Source organism: Eurosta solidaginis, chromosome 5 (assembly GCF_040869045.1).
Source record: "Eurosta solidaginis isolate ZX-2024a chromosome 5, ASM4086904v1, whole genome shotgun sequence".
NCBI lineage: Eukaryota > Metazoa > Arthropoda > Insecta > Diptera > Tephritidae > Eurosta > Eurosta solidaginis.
The window spans coordinates 167262836-167282970 of NC_090323.1; the positions used below are offsets into that span (position 1 = coordinate 167262836).

At 37.9% G+C, this 20135-nt stretch overlaps 1 protein-coding gene and 1 pseudogene across 17 annotated transcripts in view; one reads left to right on the forward strand and one right to left on the reverse strand.

Moving 5' to 3' along the window:
- Nucleotides 1-20135, forward strand: part of LOC137233656 (collagen alpha-1(XV) chain-like) — a 1316768-nt gene that overhangs the window by 957164 nt on the left and 339469 nt on the right. For all 17 annotated transcript variants that reach the window (XM_067756874.1, XM_067756865.1, XM_067756879.1 and 14 more), the window contains one exon: nucleotides 8709-8846. In XM_067756874.1, coding sequence (XP_067612975.1) covers nucleotides 8709-8846 — 138 coding nt within the window. The remainder of the gene's footprint in view (nucleotides 1-8708; nucleotides 8847-20135) is intronic.
- On the reverse strand, nucleotides 14138-15462 carry LOC137252930 (uncharacterized; annotated as a pseudogene).

Sequence of the window (20135 nt, forward strand, 5' to 3'; positions counted from 1 at the left end):
CTTGGTTCACACCATATGGTTTTCTGTTATTTAAATATTCCAAGAGGACTTTTTCAAAACTAGTTTTGTGGAAAAATTTATAACGAAAAAGCCCATGTAAATAGACTTAAAACATTTTTTTAGAAATAATGTTTAAAAGATATGTCTCTTAACAATACCTACACGTATTTTTTATAGGTCATCTACATATGTGCACAGATCACGAAATGAACTTTTTCCTGTGCTCCTAAATGTTAAACTGTAAAGAGCCAAATAAGTGCGTTTATTAATGTCCACATCGCTTGACCAACAAAAACAAGCAGAAAATATTAGGAATATAAAATAGAAATGCAAACGAATTACAGCTTTACTAGCTGAATGGTAAAAACAGCGGTGCCAAAATGTTGCTGATGAAAAATGGATCTATACAACTAGCTATGGCGATTTATCTTAAAGTTTTGTTTCTTCCATTCTTATTAAAGAGAAAGGGCAGCCGATACAGGACGCCTGATATATGTGAAACATTGAACCAAATATGACATAAAGATTTTTTTCCTAAGTGATATCTAAATAACCCAGGGAGGATCCCAGGTAGTCTCCAAAATCATCTCATAATAACTTTCAAATGAGTCCGAGAATACCCTGATTGAACATTCGAAATACCTCCGAATGACCCCGAAGTGATCACCAAATGATCCCGGGATGATCCTAAGATAGTCCCTAAAGTTATCCTGGAATTAGGAGCAAATAACCTTATAGTAAACTCCAAATGACCTTACCAGAACCCAGAAGAGCCCCAAAGTCATCCCAAATAACCCTCGAGAACCCCGAAAGGGTCCTTCAAATCATCCCGAAATAGACCCTAAACGACCCAGAAGTGATCGCAAATGACCCCGGCAGGATACCGAGGGGGTCCCCAAAATCATTTTGAAATGATTCCAGGAGGAAACCGATGAAGTGCCCGAAATTATCCCGAAATGACATCCAAATTTACCCCAGAGAGTACCCAAAATTACACCTTATATCGAAATGATGCGTAATGACCACGGCAGGACCCCAAAGGCTTCCCTATATCATTCTGAAAGTTTCCCTAAATGACCCCGGGAGGAACCCGAGGAAGCCCCCGAAATTATTCCCAAATAACCCCGTAAGAGTTCCCCAATTCATCCCGAAATTACCCCTAAGTGAAATAAATATGTACATATGTATATACTATCATACATATGTATATCGTGGCCACTCGCCAGAAATCGATTTGATGTGCGCCTATCGATGTTTCCCATCAAAAAGAAACAAAATTTTCAATTAAGGAAAAAAAGTTAAACCATAAAAACTATATAAAAAATTATTATTGCTGAAGACTTGATATCGATACAACCCCTTGCTTATTTCTGCTATGTCACAAACAAGAAGTTTTTTGCCTGCATTTCTAAGCGACGATTGATATGAATATAAGTTATGCAGATTAAAATTCATATCAAAATAGCCTTTTAGCTTATTTCACTAAGCAAAAACGTTTCAAAAACTGAATTGAATTGCTATGCCAAACAAAATAGAAAATTGTCTATACGTGTGTATATATGCCCATGTCCACATATACTTAAACTACAAAAATTTCCATATAAAATTGTTTACATTACGCACATTTTACATGTACAAATAGCGATTCTGTACAACTGTCTATGCACATACATACAAAAAAGGCTATATAATACATACACACATATACACTTACACATTCATGCAAATACATTTGTCATTTTCACATAAATTATAGACAGTTTCAAGGGAATAAAATGATGCCACATTTTTGCTATTCCCAGTTTGTTTCAGACCTAAATATGTATGTTTGTATGCATAAATGAAAACATAGTGCGCGTGGACCATAATGCATCTCTAAACCATATACGAATACAACCCACAAGTTGAAAACCGTTAGCAATTCTGCCATCCTTTGCGCCAATTCACTTTTAAATGCTGCCGTATTGTATGCAAACGCTTCAATTTCCATAATTGCCTCTACATTATAGAGCGTGTGCGGTCTCATAACAAACGGCACTTTCAATACAACACATTCATATCTACGCATACAATCACATATACATAGATACATATTAGCGCATACTACGGCAATAAAAGAGCTATTTCACAAATTGCGTACATTCAGTGGGCTTTACAATACGAAAATTGGTAACGAAACAGAGAACTATGCATCGTTATATGTAATTGCTACCATAGTACAGTACAGTCGGAAAGTATTAGAAGAAGATGAAGAAAGTTGTTTTTGCCAGTTTACCGTATCATTTATTAAAATATTATTTACATATTCGCAGTAGTTTTGAACATTCAACGTAGTTCTATGATCCGAATAGATTTTTATTGGATTTTACTGACAGTTCAATCAAAATTTATAAGAAAACAGTGACTATATTACTTTAACCGCCCTAAAATCGAGGCCTTACTCACTGGTACCAATTGCATTATCTTAGGCGATTTCAATGACCATCACGACCTATGGCATTCAAACTTGCGGGCGGACAGTAGGGGTGAGATGTTGGCGGATCAAATAAAAGAAACGACGTTCTGCACAATAAACGGAGACGCCCCCACACGTATGGTAGGAAGCTGTCATAGCTCGCCAGATATCTCAATCGTGAGCGCAGAACTCGTAAACTGCGTCAACTGGCAGCCGATGGTAACATTGACATCCGACCACCTGCCCATACTTATTTCGTTCGAGCGTACCGCCGACTTCATCGTCACCGAAAAACGCACTTTCATAAACTTCAAAAAAGGAAAGTGGGAAGAATATAAATCTGCAACAGACAGCAGCTTTGCTGCCCTCCCTATCCCGACTGATGCTCGCCAAGGGGAGCGTGCCTTCCGTAAGGTCATTGAATCCGCCTCGGCACATTTCATTCCCGCCGGGAGAATTCCCGAAATCCGGCCCACTTCCCGGCGGAGGCCGCAAGCTTAGCGAGGGAACGCGACCTTATAAGACAGCTTGATCCAGGCGACCCCCAAATATGGGATATAAACCAACGCATCAGATTGCTTGTGGACGAACACAAGCGGGCGAAATGGGAAGAGCACCTAAGAGGTTGTAACCTCTCTACCGGTATAGGTAAACTTTGGTCCACCGTAAAGTCCCTATCGAATCCGACTAAGCACAAAGACAAAGTTTCCATCGCCTTTGGCGATAAGGTGCTGTCGGATGCGGAAAAATGCGCGAGCGCTTTCTGCCGACAATATATAATGCATCCTACGGTCGACAAAGATAGACGGAGAGCAAATAGACACGCACATAAACACAAATTCAGCGCGTCACCAATCACCATCACCGCTAGAGAGGTTGAAGACGCCATTGGTCGCGCTAAACCATCCAAAGCAGTGGGCCCAGACCGCATAGCCATGCCGATGCTTAAAAACCTAGGGAAAGAGGGTTTCAAATATTTAGCGCATGTCTTCAACCTGTCTCTCTCCAACTTTGCCATACCCGAGAAATGGAAAATGGCCAAGGTGGTCCCGCTACTAAAGCCTGGGAAACCAGCTAACGTAGGTGAGTCATATCGTCCGATATCTCTCCTATCGCCAGTGGCAAAGACGCTTGAAGCCATTTTGCTCCCTTATTTCCAAGCACATTTGCAGCTAGCCCTTCATCAGCATGGCTTCAGAAAACTTTATAGCACTACCTCCGCGCTAAATGTCATTAGCACCCAGATAAATTGTGGTTTGAATCAATACCCCCACCATAGAAGAGTACTCGTAGCGCTAGACCTATCAAAAGCTTTTGATACGGTCAACCATGGCTCATTACTGCAAGACCTGGAAGGGTCTACCCTTCCCCCATGTCTTAAAAGGTGGACCACAAATTATCTGGGTGGCCGGCAGGCATCGGTGCAATTCAGAAACGAAACATCAAAACCAAGGAGAATTAAACAAGGGGTGCCACAGGGTGGTGTCCTATCCCCACTTTTGTTTAATTTCTACATATCTAAGCTACCTTCACCACCGGAAGGAGTCACAATCGTTTCCTACGCCAATGACTGTACAATAATGGCCACAGGCCCAGGCCCAGAGGTCAATGAGCTATGCACTAAAATAAACGGCTATCTCCCTGATCTCTCCAGTTTGTTCGCCTTGCGAAACCTGGCATTGTCACCGATTAAATCTTTCGCGACCCTATTTGCAACATGGACGCCCCAAATGTCGACCATATTGAACATCCACGTCGATGGCACTACGCTACCGACTGTCCTACACCCCAAGATCTTGGGTGTGACGTTTGATCAGGATCTACATTTTGGTGCGCACGCAACCGCAATTGTTCCGAGAATTCAGAGTCGTAATAAAATCCTCAAATCCCTTGCAAGCAGTACCTGGGGAAAAGATAAAGAAACGCTCATGACCACATACAAAGCAATTAGCCAGCCGATTACGTGCTACGCGTCACCCATATGGCCACCAAGCCTAAAAACTACCCACTGGAAGAAACTACAGGCCTGCCAAAATACTGCTCTCAGAATCGCCACGGGTTGTCTTCTTATGTCCCCAGAACACCATCTGCATAATGAGGCGAGAATACTCCCCATCAGGGAGAGAAATGAGATGCTGACCAAACAGTTTCTGTTGAATACACAGAAACCTGGGCATCCCAACAGACATCTGATTGACGAACCAGCACCGCCTAGGGGCCTAAGTAGTCATCTCCGTAAGCATTTTGAGGAAATACGGCACCTGAGAACCCAGCCGTATGAAGCGAAAAAACACAAGCAGGTCCTTGGTAAACTCCATAGACAGGCGTCGGACCTTTATGTCGGGAATTGCCCGGTGAATCCAGTACTTGAAGAAAAATATCCAGAACTCGCGGAAGAGGAACGCATACTCCCCAGGGAAACGCGTATCACTCTTGCTCAACTTCGTTCTGGATACTGTAACAGGTTAAACTCTTACCTATCCAGAATCAACCCCGACATACAAAATGTATGCCCAGCTTGCAATGTGTCCCCACATGACACCAACCATCTCTTTAATTGTAATGTGGAACCAACGCCTCTAACACCCCTTTCCTTATGGTCCACCCCTGTTGAAACGGCAAGTTTCCTTGGACTCCCGTTAGAGGATATTGATGACAATTTGTGATCGGTCGCGGCTATTAGGTGGGGCGAGCATTGCTACAACAACTACAACAACAACATATTGGAGAATTCAAGTCTTCATTGATTTCAGCACGAATTTATGGTGCAGATTTCAGTCGATCGGCCTTACTTATTGCAAATATTTTGTTGGCGATTCTTCCATTTGTCTTTCTTGGTCGACCATATCGTTTTCTGTTAGTATTTTGTCCAGTTTCCCGATATCTTCTGATGGCAGTAAGAACTGAACACAGAGATATTTTCAAAACTTTGGCTATTTCTATATAGTTGCAAAATAATGATTTTGGGCTCGTATTTCGATGGATCTTTTTTTCCTGCTCTTGACCATTTTAATCTGGAAAAATATAATTCTGACGCTATTTCAACATCAACATCTTTTTTTATCTTGTTGTAATACTTTTCGACAGTACTGTATATGTGTACGAACGTATGCGTATGTACGTATATGTAGCTCACTACAACACTTGTATAACTGTTATAAAATAACTATCCGAATGTACCGAAAAGTTATAGCAAAGCATTCGATTTCGAGAAGAAAGAACGTTATGTTTGTCGATTTGCCTACGCATTTCGATGCATCGCCTATGATAACTACATAAGTATGTAAATATGTATATGCATGTGTGTGTTTGCCTTTTTCAGTAAAATTTATGGATGGGTGTGTATGCGTACGCAAATTCATATGAATTAACATTTTATTTTGTACTTATTTATTCAGTTACGCTACTTTTTTGAAAGTTACATTACTATTTTGATGAGCATTCAGTGCATAAAACGTAGTCATCTTCAGCCGAGGCCTTCGCCTTATTTTCGTTACATACTGTCTCGAATTTTTAGCTTTTATTTATTTAGGCGTCGCACTCGTTCATTGCATGATAAATGAAATGTGTTCCATATTTTGCATACATGCTAGAGAAAATTTATATTTTGGATTAGCTTTAGTTGAGTGTGAGTGCGCGTGTAGCTTGACCGAAATAGGCGAGGAACCGCTGAACTTGAAAGGCGGAAAACACAGAGGAAATTAAAATATTTTTACTTCATCACTTACTTATTTAAGAGTTTATATCCGTCAAACAAGTCGGTTCTCCATTTACTGTAGCCAGCTGGTAACACCCAGGGAACTCCAATCGTTTTCCACCTGGTATTTCAAACGAAGTTGGGGTCACCCTCTTCCTCTGCTTTCGTTGACTTTCTGAGCCGTAGCATCATTTTAAGTTCGCATAACATGACCTAGCCTGCTTAAGCGCTGTGTTTTAATTAGGTACTTTGGTGATGTCTGCGTAAAGCTCGTACAGCCCATCATCAAATATTCTTTCGTACTCGCTGTCGCCAACGCGTAAAGGTCCGTAAATCTTTCGAAGAACCTTAGCCACGAACGCTCACGTTTCATGCTTTTGCATCATAACACAGGATGAGTACGATAAGTGACTTGTAGAGCATGATTGTGTTTGCCGAGAGAGAACTTTACTCTTACATGGCCTACCTATTCAAAACTAGCTATGATCGGCACAATATAAAGAAGATATCTTCCTTCGCTCGAAATCAAAACTAGTGTCGTTGTTTGTGTTAATGCTGGTTCCCAAATGAATAACGTCTTTTACTGTTTCGAAGTTATGGCTGCCATTATTGGCGTGGGTTCTAAAGCGCACATGCGCGTACTCTGTGCTTGATGACCGCAGGTTCATCGATTTGACATCATTCACTATCAAACCCATCTTAATGCTTCTTTTTCCAGTTTGGAGTAAGCAGAACTTACGGCGCGGGTATTCAGACCGATGATATTACTGCCGTCCGCCTCAAGAGCATCGTCATTTTTTGTTCTTTATAGCTTAAGCGATTTTGGTGTTTCATAACCAAGTACGCCAGTTGTGCTCGGTTCGCCATAACTGACGCTAACTGGGAGCTCAAAGGTAGCTCGAGTTTTTCCCCGACTGCCCCCTTCAACTCAGTGGAGGCTTCTTTATCAGAGTAAAGTACATACAACGCATCATCAAGCTTCTTACACTGTCGTCCTCATGGAACATTTTTCTCGAACATTTCAAGAACCATCTCATCTTCTCTCGACATCGTTCATGATTCCAAGCCATACATAAAGGCGAATATAATCAGCGACCTTTAAAAGGTTGGCTGCCACATCGCACGTTTTCGTGCGACACCCAGATGTTACCCTGAGGCCGCGTCTCGCGTTGTCGTACATTTTAATATGGAATTTTACATGGAATTTGGATTCTCTGTGGGGAATATTTTGGTGTATTTTCCATGGCCGAAGTGTATTTTTAATGGTATTTTTTTGGATAATAAAAACGTTGGAAATTTAAATTTTTCTTTTTACTATTTTTTTTAAAAATCAATTTATTTATGAACAAAAAAATATAAAAATATATACATATGTATGTAAATTCAAATGAAGATACCTAGAAAACAATAAACTCAAAACTAAAAATTCAATTTGTAAATTTAACAAAACTAATTGTTCTGGTGGAAATATATAGGCGTAGGAGGTCATTTGATCGGACATATCAACACCTAATTTGGCTTTATTGTAATCAATAACAGGAAGGGGTTTTTCAATAACTCTTTGCCTTCGCTTCCTGGTGGATAGTGGATTGTTGGTACTGGCGGATGGTTCATTACTGTCTACATTTGGACGGCTCGACGTGGCTACCATTACAGTGGGGTGTTTCGTCGAAAGAATCCTAACATCTCTGGTGTCCTTCCACTTTAACACAACCACTCCATTTTCCTCCTTACGGGCCTCTTTTCAGATTTGCTTTCATAACTTAAATGCATAAAATAAAACAAAAAATCAAACAAAACGCAAAAACTACAAAAAATTACTGTCGCACATTTTCGTGCGACGTGGCCCCACAACATGTTTTATGTTTTCCCAGTTCATGTGGCATGAAATGTGCGACACAAGAAAACCGTTATAACTGCAAATTTGGGACCAACATAAAGTCGCGAGTAGTCAAAACTTATTTTTAGGCACTAAGAAACAAAAAAGAACAAAAAAAAATTGTTGTTGGCCTCAGCTGACCAAAATTGTTAAATGATATTGCAACTGAACGATCAAAATTCTAAAAAGGCTTTGGCAGCCAACGTGTTAATACAGCACTTGATTGCTGACATTGTTTTGATTGTTTATGTTGAATCCGTTCTCCGGCGATGCTAGATCACGAAAACCACTTCTCGTTGTTATACAACTTTTTTCGAAAATGTACGTCTTAAACTTTCGTTTAGAGCATACTGTGTGTATTTGTATAAAGCTTAGGAACAATGCATGTATAAAGCAAATCATTGTTGTTGTTTTATAAAAAGAACAACACATGATGGCAAAAATCCATTTTTTAGAGATTGCGATGCACTGACTGTATTATAGGAAAAATGGAAGTTATATACTCACAACTCATCCGGCCACTAATTTTTTATTCTTTATCCACTTTATATCTCAATTTATAATTAATGGCAACAATTCCGTATCCTAACAACTGTTCATTTATTTACTTACTCATTAGTTATTTGCATGATTTACAGTTATCTTAATTAACTCTTTCTCCACTTTCTACTCTACAGAAATACACTGGCAAATGTACTTGCAATGCGTCTGATATCCTAGAAGCAATCAAAGATAATGAAGTATTACGTGAAACTATACGTGGTCCACCAGGTTTGCCGGGTAAGGAAGGAAAGACTGGTGCGCCTGGACTCACGGTAAGTACTTGACTAAAAATATTTACATATCGAAAACTATACGTTCATAGATAAGCAATATGTACTACGATTAAAAATAAGCTATAATAATTTCAACACAAATGAAAAAAATTTTTGAGGACAATTTTGTTTTTGCGTGAAAATTAAACTATAATCCGTAGCGAATCCTGTTTCGTTAATAGCCAAGGCTCTGGCGACCGCCGAACTCCTCATGGAGCTAAGGGGTGGGAGGGCGCGATGGCCTAGAAGGTCGCATGTGGTAATACAAAATCGTTCCCGTGATGGTCGGGCTTTGTACCGGAACGTACCGGATCTGCTTCCGGCAAAGGACCATCATCATCGGGCCTTCGGGTGTCCTTATCGTTACAACAACAACACCAACAACAACATTTTTAATGAGTATCATATAAAAAATAAATAGGATATCGATAACTAATTGATAGCGCTCGTTTTCGATACAAAATTTACAGCACTTTGATTTTAAATGTATAACTCATCTATATCTAGTCAATAACATATCCATAACAAACCGATAACCCATCGAAAGAAATAGATAGGCAGCCCATAACAGCCGTACGCTTTCATTTGCAGTTTCCGCTACACCTCCGATTTTCGTCTCTCATCTCTCTTTTCCTTTCCCCTTCTTTCTCAATAATCCTTAGTCGGTCGCGTGGAAACCCCACACATCTCATTTGCAAGTAAGATTTCTACTTTCCATGGGACCGACAGATAGTCTCATTCACGATAAAAGAAATCAAGGTAGTCCCACTTTGACGTATTTGACATAGATTGCTTAAGTTGCCAGAAATAGAACTTATCAAATGCAGAAACAACACAGTCACCTCAACAAAATTATGTTTTGGAAATACTTCAATTCTTATGGGGTATTTTCATTAAACTATAAATATTAATAGGATAAATATTTAGAGAGCTGTAAATGTTTGACCTATTTAAATGCAACTAAAATAAAACAAGTAAGGAATGGTAAGTTCGGGTGTAACCGAACATTACATACCCAGTTGAGAGCTGTGGAGACAAAGTAAGGGAAAATCACCATGTTGTAAAAAGAACCTAGGGTAACCCTGGAATGTGTTTGTATGACATGCTTATCAAATGCAAGGTATTAAAGAGTATTTTAAGAGGAAGTGGGCCATAGTTCTATAGATGGACGCCATTTAGGGATATCGCCATAAAGGTGGACCAGGCCTGACTCTAGAATTTGTTTGTACGATATGGGTATCAAACTAAATGTGTTAATGATAATTTTAAAAGGGAGTGGGCCTAAGTTCTATAGGTGGACGCCTTTTCGAGATATCGCCATAAAGGTGGACCAGGGGTGACTCTAGAATTTATTTTGTACGATATGAGTATCAAATGAAAGGTGTTAATGAGTATTTTAAAAGGCGTGGGCCTAAGTTCTATAGATGGACACCTTTTCGAGATGTCGCCATAAAGATGGACCAGGGGTGACTCTAGAATTTGTTTGTACGATATTAGTATCAAATGAAAGGTGTTAATGAGTATTTTAAGAGGGCGTGGGCCTTAGTTCTATATGTGGATGCCTTTTCGAGATATCGCCATAAAGGTGGACCAGGGGTGACCCTAGAATTTGTTTGTACGATATGGGTATCAAATTAAAGGTATTAATGGGGGTTTTAAAAGGGAGTGGTGGTAGTTGTATAGGTGGTCGCCTTCTCGAGATATCGCCATAAAGGTGGATCAAGGGTGACTCTAGAATGCGTTTGTACAATATGGGTATCAAACGAAAGGTGTTCATGAGTATTTTAAAAGGGTGTGGGCCTTAGTTCTATAGGTGGACGCCGTTTCGAAATATCGGCATAAAGGTGGACCAAGGGTGACTCTAGAATGCGTTTGTACAATATGGGTATCCAACGAAAGGTGTTCATGAGTATTTTAAAAGGGTGTGGGCCTTAGTTGTATAGGTGGTCGCCTTCTCGAGATATCGCCATAAAGGTGGATCAAGGGTGACTCTAGAATGCGTTCGTACAATATGGATATCAAATGAAAGGTGTTAATGAGTATTTTAAAAGGGCGTGGGCCTTAGTTCTACAGTTGGACGCCTTTTCAAGATATCGCCATAAAGGTGGACCAGGGGTGACTCTAGAATTTATTTAGTACGATATGAGTATCAAATGAAAGGTATTAATGAGTATTTTAAAAGGCGTGGGCCTAAGTTCTATAGATGGACACCTTTTCGAGATATCGCCATAAAGATGGACCAGGGGTGACTCTAGAATTTGTTTGTACCATATGAGTATCAAATGAAAGGTATTAATGAGTATTTTAAGAGGGCGTGGGCCTTAGTTCTATATGTGGATGCCTTTTCGAGATATCGCCATAAAGGTGGACCAGGGGTGACTCTAGAATTTGTTTGTACTATATGGGTATCAAATGAAAGGTGTTAATGAGTATTTTAAAAGGGAGTTGGCCTTAGTTGTATGGGTGGACGCCTTTTCGGGATATCGCCATAAACGTGGACTAGGGGTGACTCTAGAATGCGTTTGTACAATATGGATATCAAATGAAAGGTGTTAATGAGTATTTTAAAAGGGCGTGGGCCTTAGTTCTATACGTGGACGCCTTTTCGAAATATCGCTATAAAGGTGGACCAGGGGTGACTCTAAAATTTGTTTGTACAATATGGGTATCAAATGAAAGGTGTTAATGAGTATTTTAAAAGGGCGTGGGCCTTAGTTCTATAGGTGGACGCCTTTTCAAGATATCGCCATAAAGGTGGACCAGGGGTGACTCTAGAATTTGTTTGTACGATATGGGTATCAAATGAAACGTGTTAATGAGAATTTTAAAAGGGAGTGGGCCTTAGTTCTATATGTGAACGCCTTTTCGAGATATCGCCATAAACGTGGACCAGGGGTGACTCTAGAATGTGTTTGTACGATATGGGTATCAAATTAAAGGTATTAATGAGGGTTTTGAAAGCGAGTGGCTCTTAGTTGTATATGTGAAGGCGTTTTCGAGATATCGATCAAAATGTGGACCAGGGTGATCCAGAACATCATCTGTCGGGTACCGCTAATTTATTTATATATGTAATACCACGAACAGTATTCCTTCCAGAATTCCAAGGGCTTTTGATTTCGCCCTGCAAAACTTTTTCATTTTCTTCTACTTAATATGGTATGTGTCACACCCATTTTACCAAGTTTTTTTCTAAAGTTATATTTTGCGTCAATAGACCAATAAAATTACCATGTTTCATCCCTTTTTTCATATTTGGTATATAATTATGGCATTTTTTTCATATTTCGTTATTTTCGATATCGAAAAAGTGGGCGTGGTCATAGTCGGATTTCGGCCATTTTTTACACCAATACAAAGTGAGTTCAGATAAGTACGTGAACTGAGTTTAGTAAAGATATATCGATTTTTGCTCAAGTTATCGTGTTAACGGCCAAGCGGAAGGACAGACGATAGACTGTGTATAAAAACTGGGCATGGCTTCAACCGATTTCGCCCTTTTTCAAAGAAGACAGTTATCGTCCTAGAATCTAAGCCTCTACCAAATTTCACAAGGATTGGTCAATTTTTTTTCGACTTATGGCATTAAAAGTATCCTAGACAAATTAAATGAAAAAGGGCGGAGCCACGCCCATTTTGAAATTTTGTTTTATATTTGTATTTTGTTGTAACATATCATTACTGGAGTTGAATGTTGACATAATTTACTTATATACTGTAAAGATATTAAATTTTCTTTTAAAATTTGAATTAAAAAAAAAAAATTTTTATTAAGTGGGCGTGGTCGTTCTCCAATTTTGCTAATTTTTATTAAGCAGACATATAGTGATAAAAGTAACGCTCCTGCCAAAATTTCATTATGATATCTTCAACGACTGCCAAATTACAGCTTGCAAAACTTCTAAACTACTTTCTATTAAAAGTGGGCGGTGCCCCGCCCATTGTCCAAAATTTTACCAGTTTTCTATTCTGCGTCATAAGTTCAACTCACCTACCAAGTTTCATCTCTTAATCCATATTTGGTAATGAATTATCGCACTTTTTCGATTTTTCGAAATTTTCGATATCGAAAAAGTGGGCGTGGTTATTGTCCGATATCGTTTTAAATAGCGATCTGAGATGAGTTCCCAGGAACCTACATACCAAATTTCGTAAAGATACCTTAAAATTTACTCAAGTTATCGTGTTAACGGACAGACGGACGGACGGTCGGACAGACGGACGGACGGACATGGCTCAATCGATTTTTTTTTTTCGATACTGATGATTTTGATGTATGGAAATCTATATCTAGCTCGATTCTCTTATACCTGTACAACCAACCGTTATCCAATCAAAGTTAATGTACTCTGTGAGCTCTGCTCAACTGAGTATAACAAGCACATAAAGCAGTATCTCTATCCACCTTTAGACAGAAAAGTGCCTTTTAACTCTGATACTGGGGAAGTCACCCTGCGAGCTACTGGTACGAAGTTTACCCAAATATGACAATATATTCGAAAATCTTTGATTGAATAACTGTATCACTACATTTCGTCCCCTTAGTATTAAAATAACCTATAAATTTTTTGATGTTTTGAGAAAATGAATTTCAAACTTTTTGTCGAAAGTAGCTCTCACTCAAATTTCGTTATGTCTGTAAATATTCATTATTTTCGACGTTTTTTTTAAGACTGTATAAAAATTAGTCTATTTTGTTAACTGAACAATTTTTATTATTATAATCATCCTTTTAATGAACAAAAAAGAGGTGTAAACTGCAGATACATCAGATAGGCTATTTTATGTTTTAATGTTTTCTATCAAGTTTCTGATACGTTATTTTATTTTGTATGGTATACACTATTTTATTCAAGAAATACACCAGAATAATAAGTAAATTTAATAAGAATTTTTATTACTATAAAATTATGTTTTAATTACAGCCAGATCGTAAATTATTTGCATGGTCTGTATTTATTGTCGTCTTCGTCCTCTTCTTCGAATCTGTCTGATTCATCTTAACAATCGCGATTATTCCCTCCTTGTAAATTCAAAAAAAATGTCTGCGAGCTGGGGGGACTTATATTTTTTTCGCATAAATCTTTGAGATCCTTCAATTTTGTGTCAGAAATTGGTAGTTCTTTTTTACATTTGTGAGTTTATGTAAAATTTGTGACTCCTTTCTTTTTCATTCTCGAGCCATCTGAATCAATCACTTTGAAGTCTTCGTTCCATTGTTCCTTGTATAACAATTGTCTATTTTCAGTTTTTATTACTTGGAGAACCTTGATTTTAAGCCAATTTACCGATTAATTGTTGACATATTTCTTCAAGTTTTGGTTCAATTTTGAGAACGCCCTTTTGAGATCAATAATATCACTGTAGTTAAGCCTTTCTACAGCATACGGATTTTTTCGTCTTGCCAGTCTAAGTATAGTTGGCCATTCTTCTGGTGAATATACACAAATATTTCTCTTAGCTCGTTGTATAGTCGAATGCATGGAATCTGCTTCCATTTATGTGTGTCCACTTTGAGATATTTAATTGTTATTGAATTAAAATGCAATGAATGATTCATATGAAGCAATAATGTGGCAATTAATCTGTTTCTATTCTGTCCTCCACAGCAGTCTGAATACAGAATAACATCGGTTACTGATTCGGGTAATTTGTTCAGCATTTTTAATAAAGTGGTTCCAATTTCCTCTGACCCACGGTGACCATGGTTTTCATCCCACAGGAAACAATATCCAGCTCCACTAGCTAAATCGTAAAATGTATTGTTGTATGTGGCGAACTTTCGACTGTAATACAAGGTGCTTACACTGCTACATGGTGTCAATAGCACTGATTGTAAGTCAAAAGTAAATACTTTTATATTGCTGTTATTTTTAGATAACTCCTTGTCAGCAGCTTTGAGGAGTCTTGCCTGGGCTTTATTTGCTAAGTATTCATCATACGATATCTGTATTGAAGCATTGTCCTCTGTATTTTTGAACATTTCGCATGTTGAGCATGTGTCCTTTTTTGATTGATGGAATGAATAATTCTAATTATTACAAAATATGTGGCGATACATATGTTCTTTAACTGAGAGGTCTGGGTGTCGTTCTCAGATAAAGGCGTTGGGACTTTGCTCGAGTATAGTGGCTTTCTACTGCTGGAAATGACTCTATGTGCTCTTTAATAAGAGTTGCTATCTCCGCGTCTACATTTCGTTGCATTCCGTGTTTACCCCTCATGCCAACAAATTCTCTTTGATTCTTTTTTGTTTGGCTAATACAGATATCGCGCAGTCTAACACATGTAGAGTATTTAAAAAGAACTTTATATAGACCTGTTTGTCATTTAGAAGGTATTTTAGAGTGTTTGAACGCCGTGATTCTCTCGTTAATGTCCTCTTGCACTTCTCCACTTTTATGTTATTACTAAGAAATATACGTTGCTTGCAGTAATCGCCCAAACTCCAATAGTCTGCATTGATGTTCTTACGATCTTCTTCAGAGAAGTGTTCTGGACATTTTTGATGACAACTGCAATCAGCGGGTTTCGGTAAACGTTCCTTAATTACTTTACCACTCTTTGTAACATAAGCCTTTCCTTGACTCCTGTCACTCTTTCTTTTGTTCTGCATCCAAAGCTGGCTCTTACGCTATTGAATGCAACAAATCCATAATTGTAGGAGACATCTTCTTAAATTACCTTTTAATTCACTCACCTTTCTTTTTCGTGTTACTGTCAATTCTACATTTTCATCATTGCTTCCGCGATTTCGCAGAGCACTTCATGTTGCTTTACCGAAGATTTTTCAATTTTCCCCTCGAGATTATCCTCCTCTTCATCCGTTTCTGGAATATAATAATCAGACAATCCTGCCGAAAAGTCTTCTCCATCCTCTTTGCCATTTTCCGATATATTTGAATCCACAGGTTCCACAGATAATCCAACAGAGTTTGGAGCAAGTTTCACACATAGTGCTCCTGTTGATTCCGTCGCAAATTCTGTTGAAAATTAATATACCTAAATATTATTTCCTGCAATTTAAGATAACAGATACTCACCACAGCTTGACAAATCCACGATTTAATGAATGATTGGGAACGAATGAACGACTAAATGATGATGAACGAGCGAATTTCAACAACGAACTGAAATCCTAAATTGCACAAATTATTTCTATTGCATTTACATACATGATAAAACAACGTAAGCATTGCATAGGCTACTTTTTTTTGTAATTTTAAAGCACATGTTAATTGTTCTGAGAATATAACGCCCTATAAGATTCATACAAATGAACAAATTGAAAATATTTGTTGAACAACAACGTATATCATTATACGTCATTTTAGGTGTTTCTGTCATGACAAAATTGATTTATTTCCTAAAAGTTAAAATAGAATATGTGAGTGTACATTAGTATTCTATTGAATAAACAGAAAATTTAGTTTATGTAAAAATAGCGTATATGCGTTTACATGATTTTTAGGAAAATAATTTAATATAAATTTATACTATATTTCTTTGACTGACGTTTTGACCCACTTTGTGGAACTAGAATTTGACAAAATTTTGAGCACATAGGCTATTGCTATACTAAGGGGATGATTTGCAAATCTTTTCAGAAACAATTCCTTCAAATCTTAGCCATTGCTTGTGTATTAAGACCACATCGAACCCTCCTCAGTAAAGGAGCTGTAACACTCACCGCAACATTGATTTGTTTGTTCCCTTCTAACATTTCGGGTATTGCGATTATGTATACTTTTTGCAATGAATACGACGAATACTCTACTTTCTTGTCTTTTTGGAGAACGGATGTATGCAAAACAGCCTTTAACACCGTGTTGGTATTCTACTGTTGTGCAACTGGTTTGGCATGTCCTCTGACTTTAAGACACATACGACTCCAGCCATGCCTTTGGAAATTTGGAAAACCCCATTTAACTTTTGTTGTTTTTGTTTTTGTAGCAATAAGGAGACTCCCCGAAGCCCTTGGGGAGTGTTATCGATGTTGATGGATTTTTGCCGGATGCAGGAACTAGCTCGACCATCTCGGGAACGATTTGGTATGACCACATGAAACCTTCTAGGCCATCCCACTGCCTAGATCTATGAGGATCTTGGGGTCGCCAGATCATAGGCTATTAAAGAAAGAGGATTCGCCAGGGTAGGCCCCTTCAGAGGGTTGCGCTACACAACCCCCTGAATCACTTAGGTATTTTAGTCGCCACCTAGGACAGGCATACCTGTCGCGGGTATATCCTAAAACCCCTAACTCGCTGGCAGCCCATTTAACTATTCGAAGGTGGTAATATGGCTCGGCATATCAAAACATCTATATTGTACCAGCTGAATCTAATAAAGAAAGAACTGCGGCTTACACCATGCTCTCATTATAACTTTAAAAAATTACTCATGATCCAATTACTAGAGGTTTTTTCTCCAATGAAGACAGCGCTTTGGCACTCCCAAATTTTAAAATCTGGACTAGTTGCTTTTACGAAGGTAGAAAAACGGGGAATAATTCAGTCCCATTCATTGAAAGTTGTAGTAAAAAATTACCTTTAGTAGAAAATATTTCGTGAATTGATAAAGAGTAATGTAGGTTTGATCGTTCTTTCAGAAATTGTTTGGAGAATACCGTACGTCAGAATTTTATTTAAAAAAAATATGTTTCAAAAACTTCCTATATGAAATGAAAAATTTTTGAAAATATTTTGAGATAGGACAATTTTGTACAGGCAGCCGACATGGGGTGATACTCTACTCAGCAGCCGCAATGAACTGACAAAAAAAACAAAAGAAAATTGCTTATTGTCTTAGAGCTTTATATTCCGGCCTTGACTTTGAGAGAAGAGTTAAGATTTTGTGTGGTCATGCTACACAGGAAGTATTCACCTTTTTATTCAGATATTTCGGAAAGCTCGTTTCCTTTAAGTATTCTGGAAGTATTCCGAACAAACCGTTAATTTAGAATATTCAGAACACCACCGTTTGATACTACCTCACGAGGTCCGAAAACATCAAATAAGTATATACACAATATTCAAATACACGAGTAAACCGATTCCCCAAATTCTTAAATGTAGAGGAATGTTCCGAACATACGGAATGAAAAAGTTAAAATGCTCAATGAGTACCTTTCTATCTGGCATCTCCATTATTTACTAATGACATATTTACGTGAATCCATTTAATACTCGTTTTTCTGACGTTGAGCGATGCATTTTTAATTGGTTTAGGTTTCGTATGTTCATAGGTTTACGTAAGTGCACCATTCCTTGGTGTCCGTACTTTTCATAAAACCTATGTTCAGCCACACTAATAGATCGTGGCGTAGTTAGTTAACTAATTCGTCATAAAATTTTAAAAAAATTCTAAGGAGTTATGCAGTTCAGTACTTATCGGGTATTTGTAAACTGATTGCTTCCTATTTCTACTAATAACATTTTTTGAAAAATCGCAAAGAACGGTTGTTAGCTCGGATGTCAGCTCGACTCGCCAACAAATTTATCAGCCGAGCAAACCTCTTGTGATTGAATCATGAAATTACTTTCAATTCCACTTATGTTTTCTCACAAGAGTATAACTTTTCAACTAAATTTAAAAAATATTTTTAGGTCGAATTAGTCCTGCAAGATTAAACTACCTTCTACCCTCATGTATACTGGCCAATTATGTTTTGCAACAAACTGGCAAAAGCACTCAGCTCATGCTTGTACGTGCAATTTTAAGTATTCTAACGTGATTTGTTCATGCTCGAGTGGTAACATCTATGGCCAATTTTTCTACTTTTCATACTCAGTGGAGCATAGCTCACAGAGTATATTAACTTTGATTGGATAACGGTTGGTTGTATAGGTATAAAGGTATCGAGATAGATATAGACTTCCATATATCAAAATCATCAGTATCGAAAAAAAATTTGATTGAGCCATGTCCGTCCGTCCTTCCGTCGGTTAACACGATAACTTGAGTAAATTTTGAGGTATGTTGATGAAATTTGGTATGTAGGTTCCTGGACACTCATCTCAGATTGCTATTTAAGACAAACGATATCGGACTATAACCAAGCCTAACTTTTTCGATATCGAAAATTTCGAAAACTAGAAAAAGTGCGATAATTCATTACCATAGACGGTTAAAGCGATGAAACTTGGTACGTGAGTTGAACTTATGACGCAGAATGGAAAATTAGTAAAATTTTTGACAATGGGCGTAGCACCGCTCACTTTTAAAAGAAGGTAATTTAGAAGTTTTGCAAGCTGTAATTTGGCAGCCGTTGAATATATCATTATGAAATTTGGCAGGAACGTTACCCTTATTGCTATATGTCTGCATAACAAAAATTAGCAAAAGCGGAGAACGACCACGCCCACTTTAAAAAAAAAAATTTTTTAAAGTCATATTTAAAAATTTTTTAAAGTCATATATAAGTCAATTATGTCAACATTCAAATCCAGTAATGATATGGTGCAACAAAATACAAAAATAAAAGAAAATTTTAAAATGGGCGTGGTTCCCCCTTTTTTATTTAATTTGTCTAGGATACTTTTAATGCCATAAGTCGAACAAAACTTTACCAATCCTTTTGAAATTTGTTAGAGTCTTAGACCCTGGTACGATAACTTATTTCTGTGAAAAAGGGCGAAATAGGTTGAAGCCACACCCAGTTTTTATACACAGTCGACCGCTTGTCCTTCCGCTCGACCGTTAACACGATAACTTGAGCAAAAATCGACATATCTTTGCTAAACTCAGTTCATGTAATTATCTGAACTCACTTTGTTTTGGTATAAAAAATGGCCGAAATCCGACTATGACCACGCCCACTTTAAGATATCGAAAATTACGAAAAATGAAAAAATGCCATAATTTTATACCAAATAGGAAAAAAGGGATGAAACATGGTAATTGGATTTGTTTATTGACGCAAAATATAACTTAAAAAAACTTTGTAAAATGGGTGTGACCGCTACCATATTAAGTAGAAGAAAATGAAAAAGTTCTGCTGGGCGAAATCAAGCCCTTGGAATCTTGGAATGAATACTGTTCGTGGTATTATATATATAAATAAATTAGCGGTACACGACAGATGATGGTCGGGGTCACCCTGGTCCACATTTTGGTCGATATCTCGAAAACTCCTTCACGTATACAACTAAGGGCCACTCCCTTTTAATACCTTTAATTTGATACCCATATCGTACAAACACATTAAGCACCGTCCTATAGGCCCACACCTTTTTAAAATACTCATTAACACCTTTCATTTGACACCCATATTGTACAAACGCATTCTAG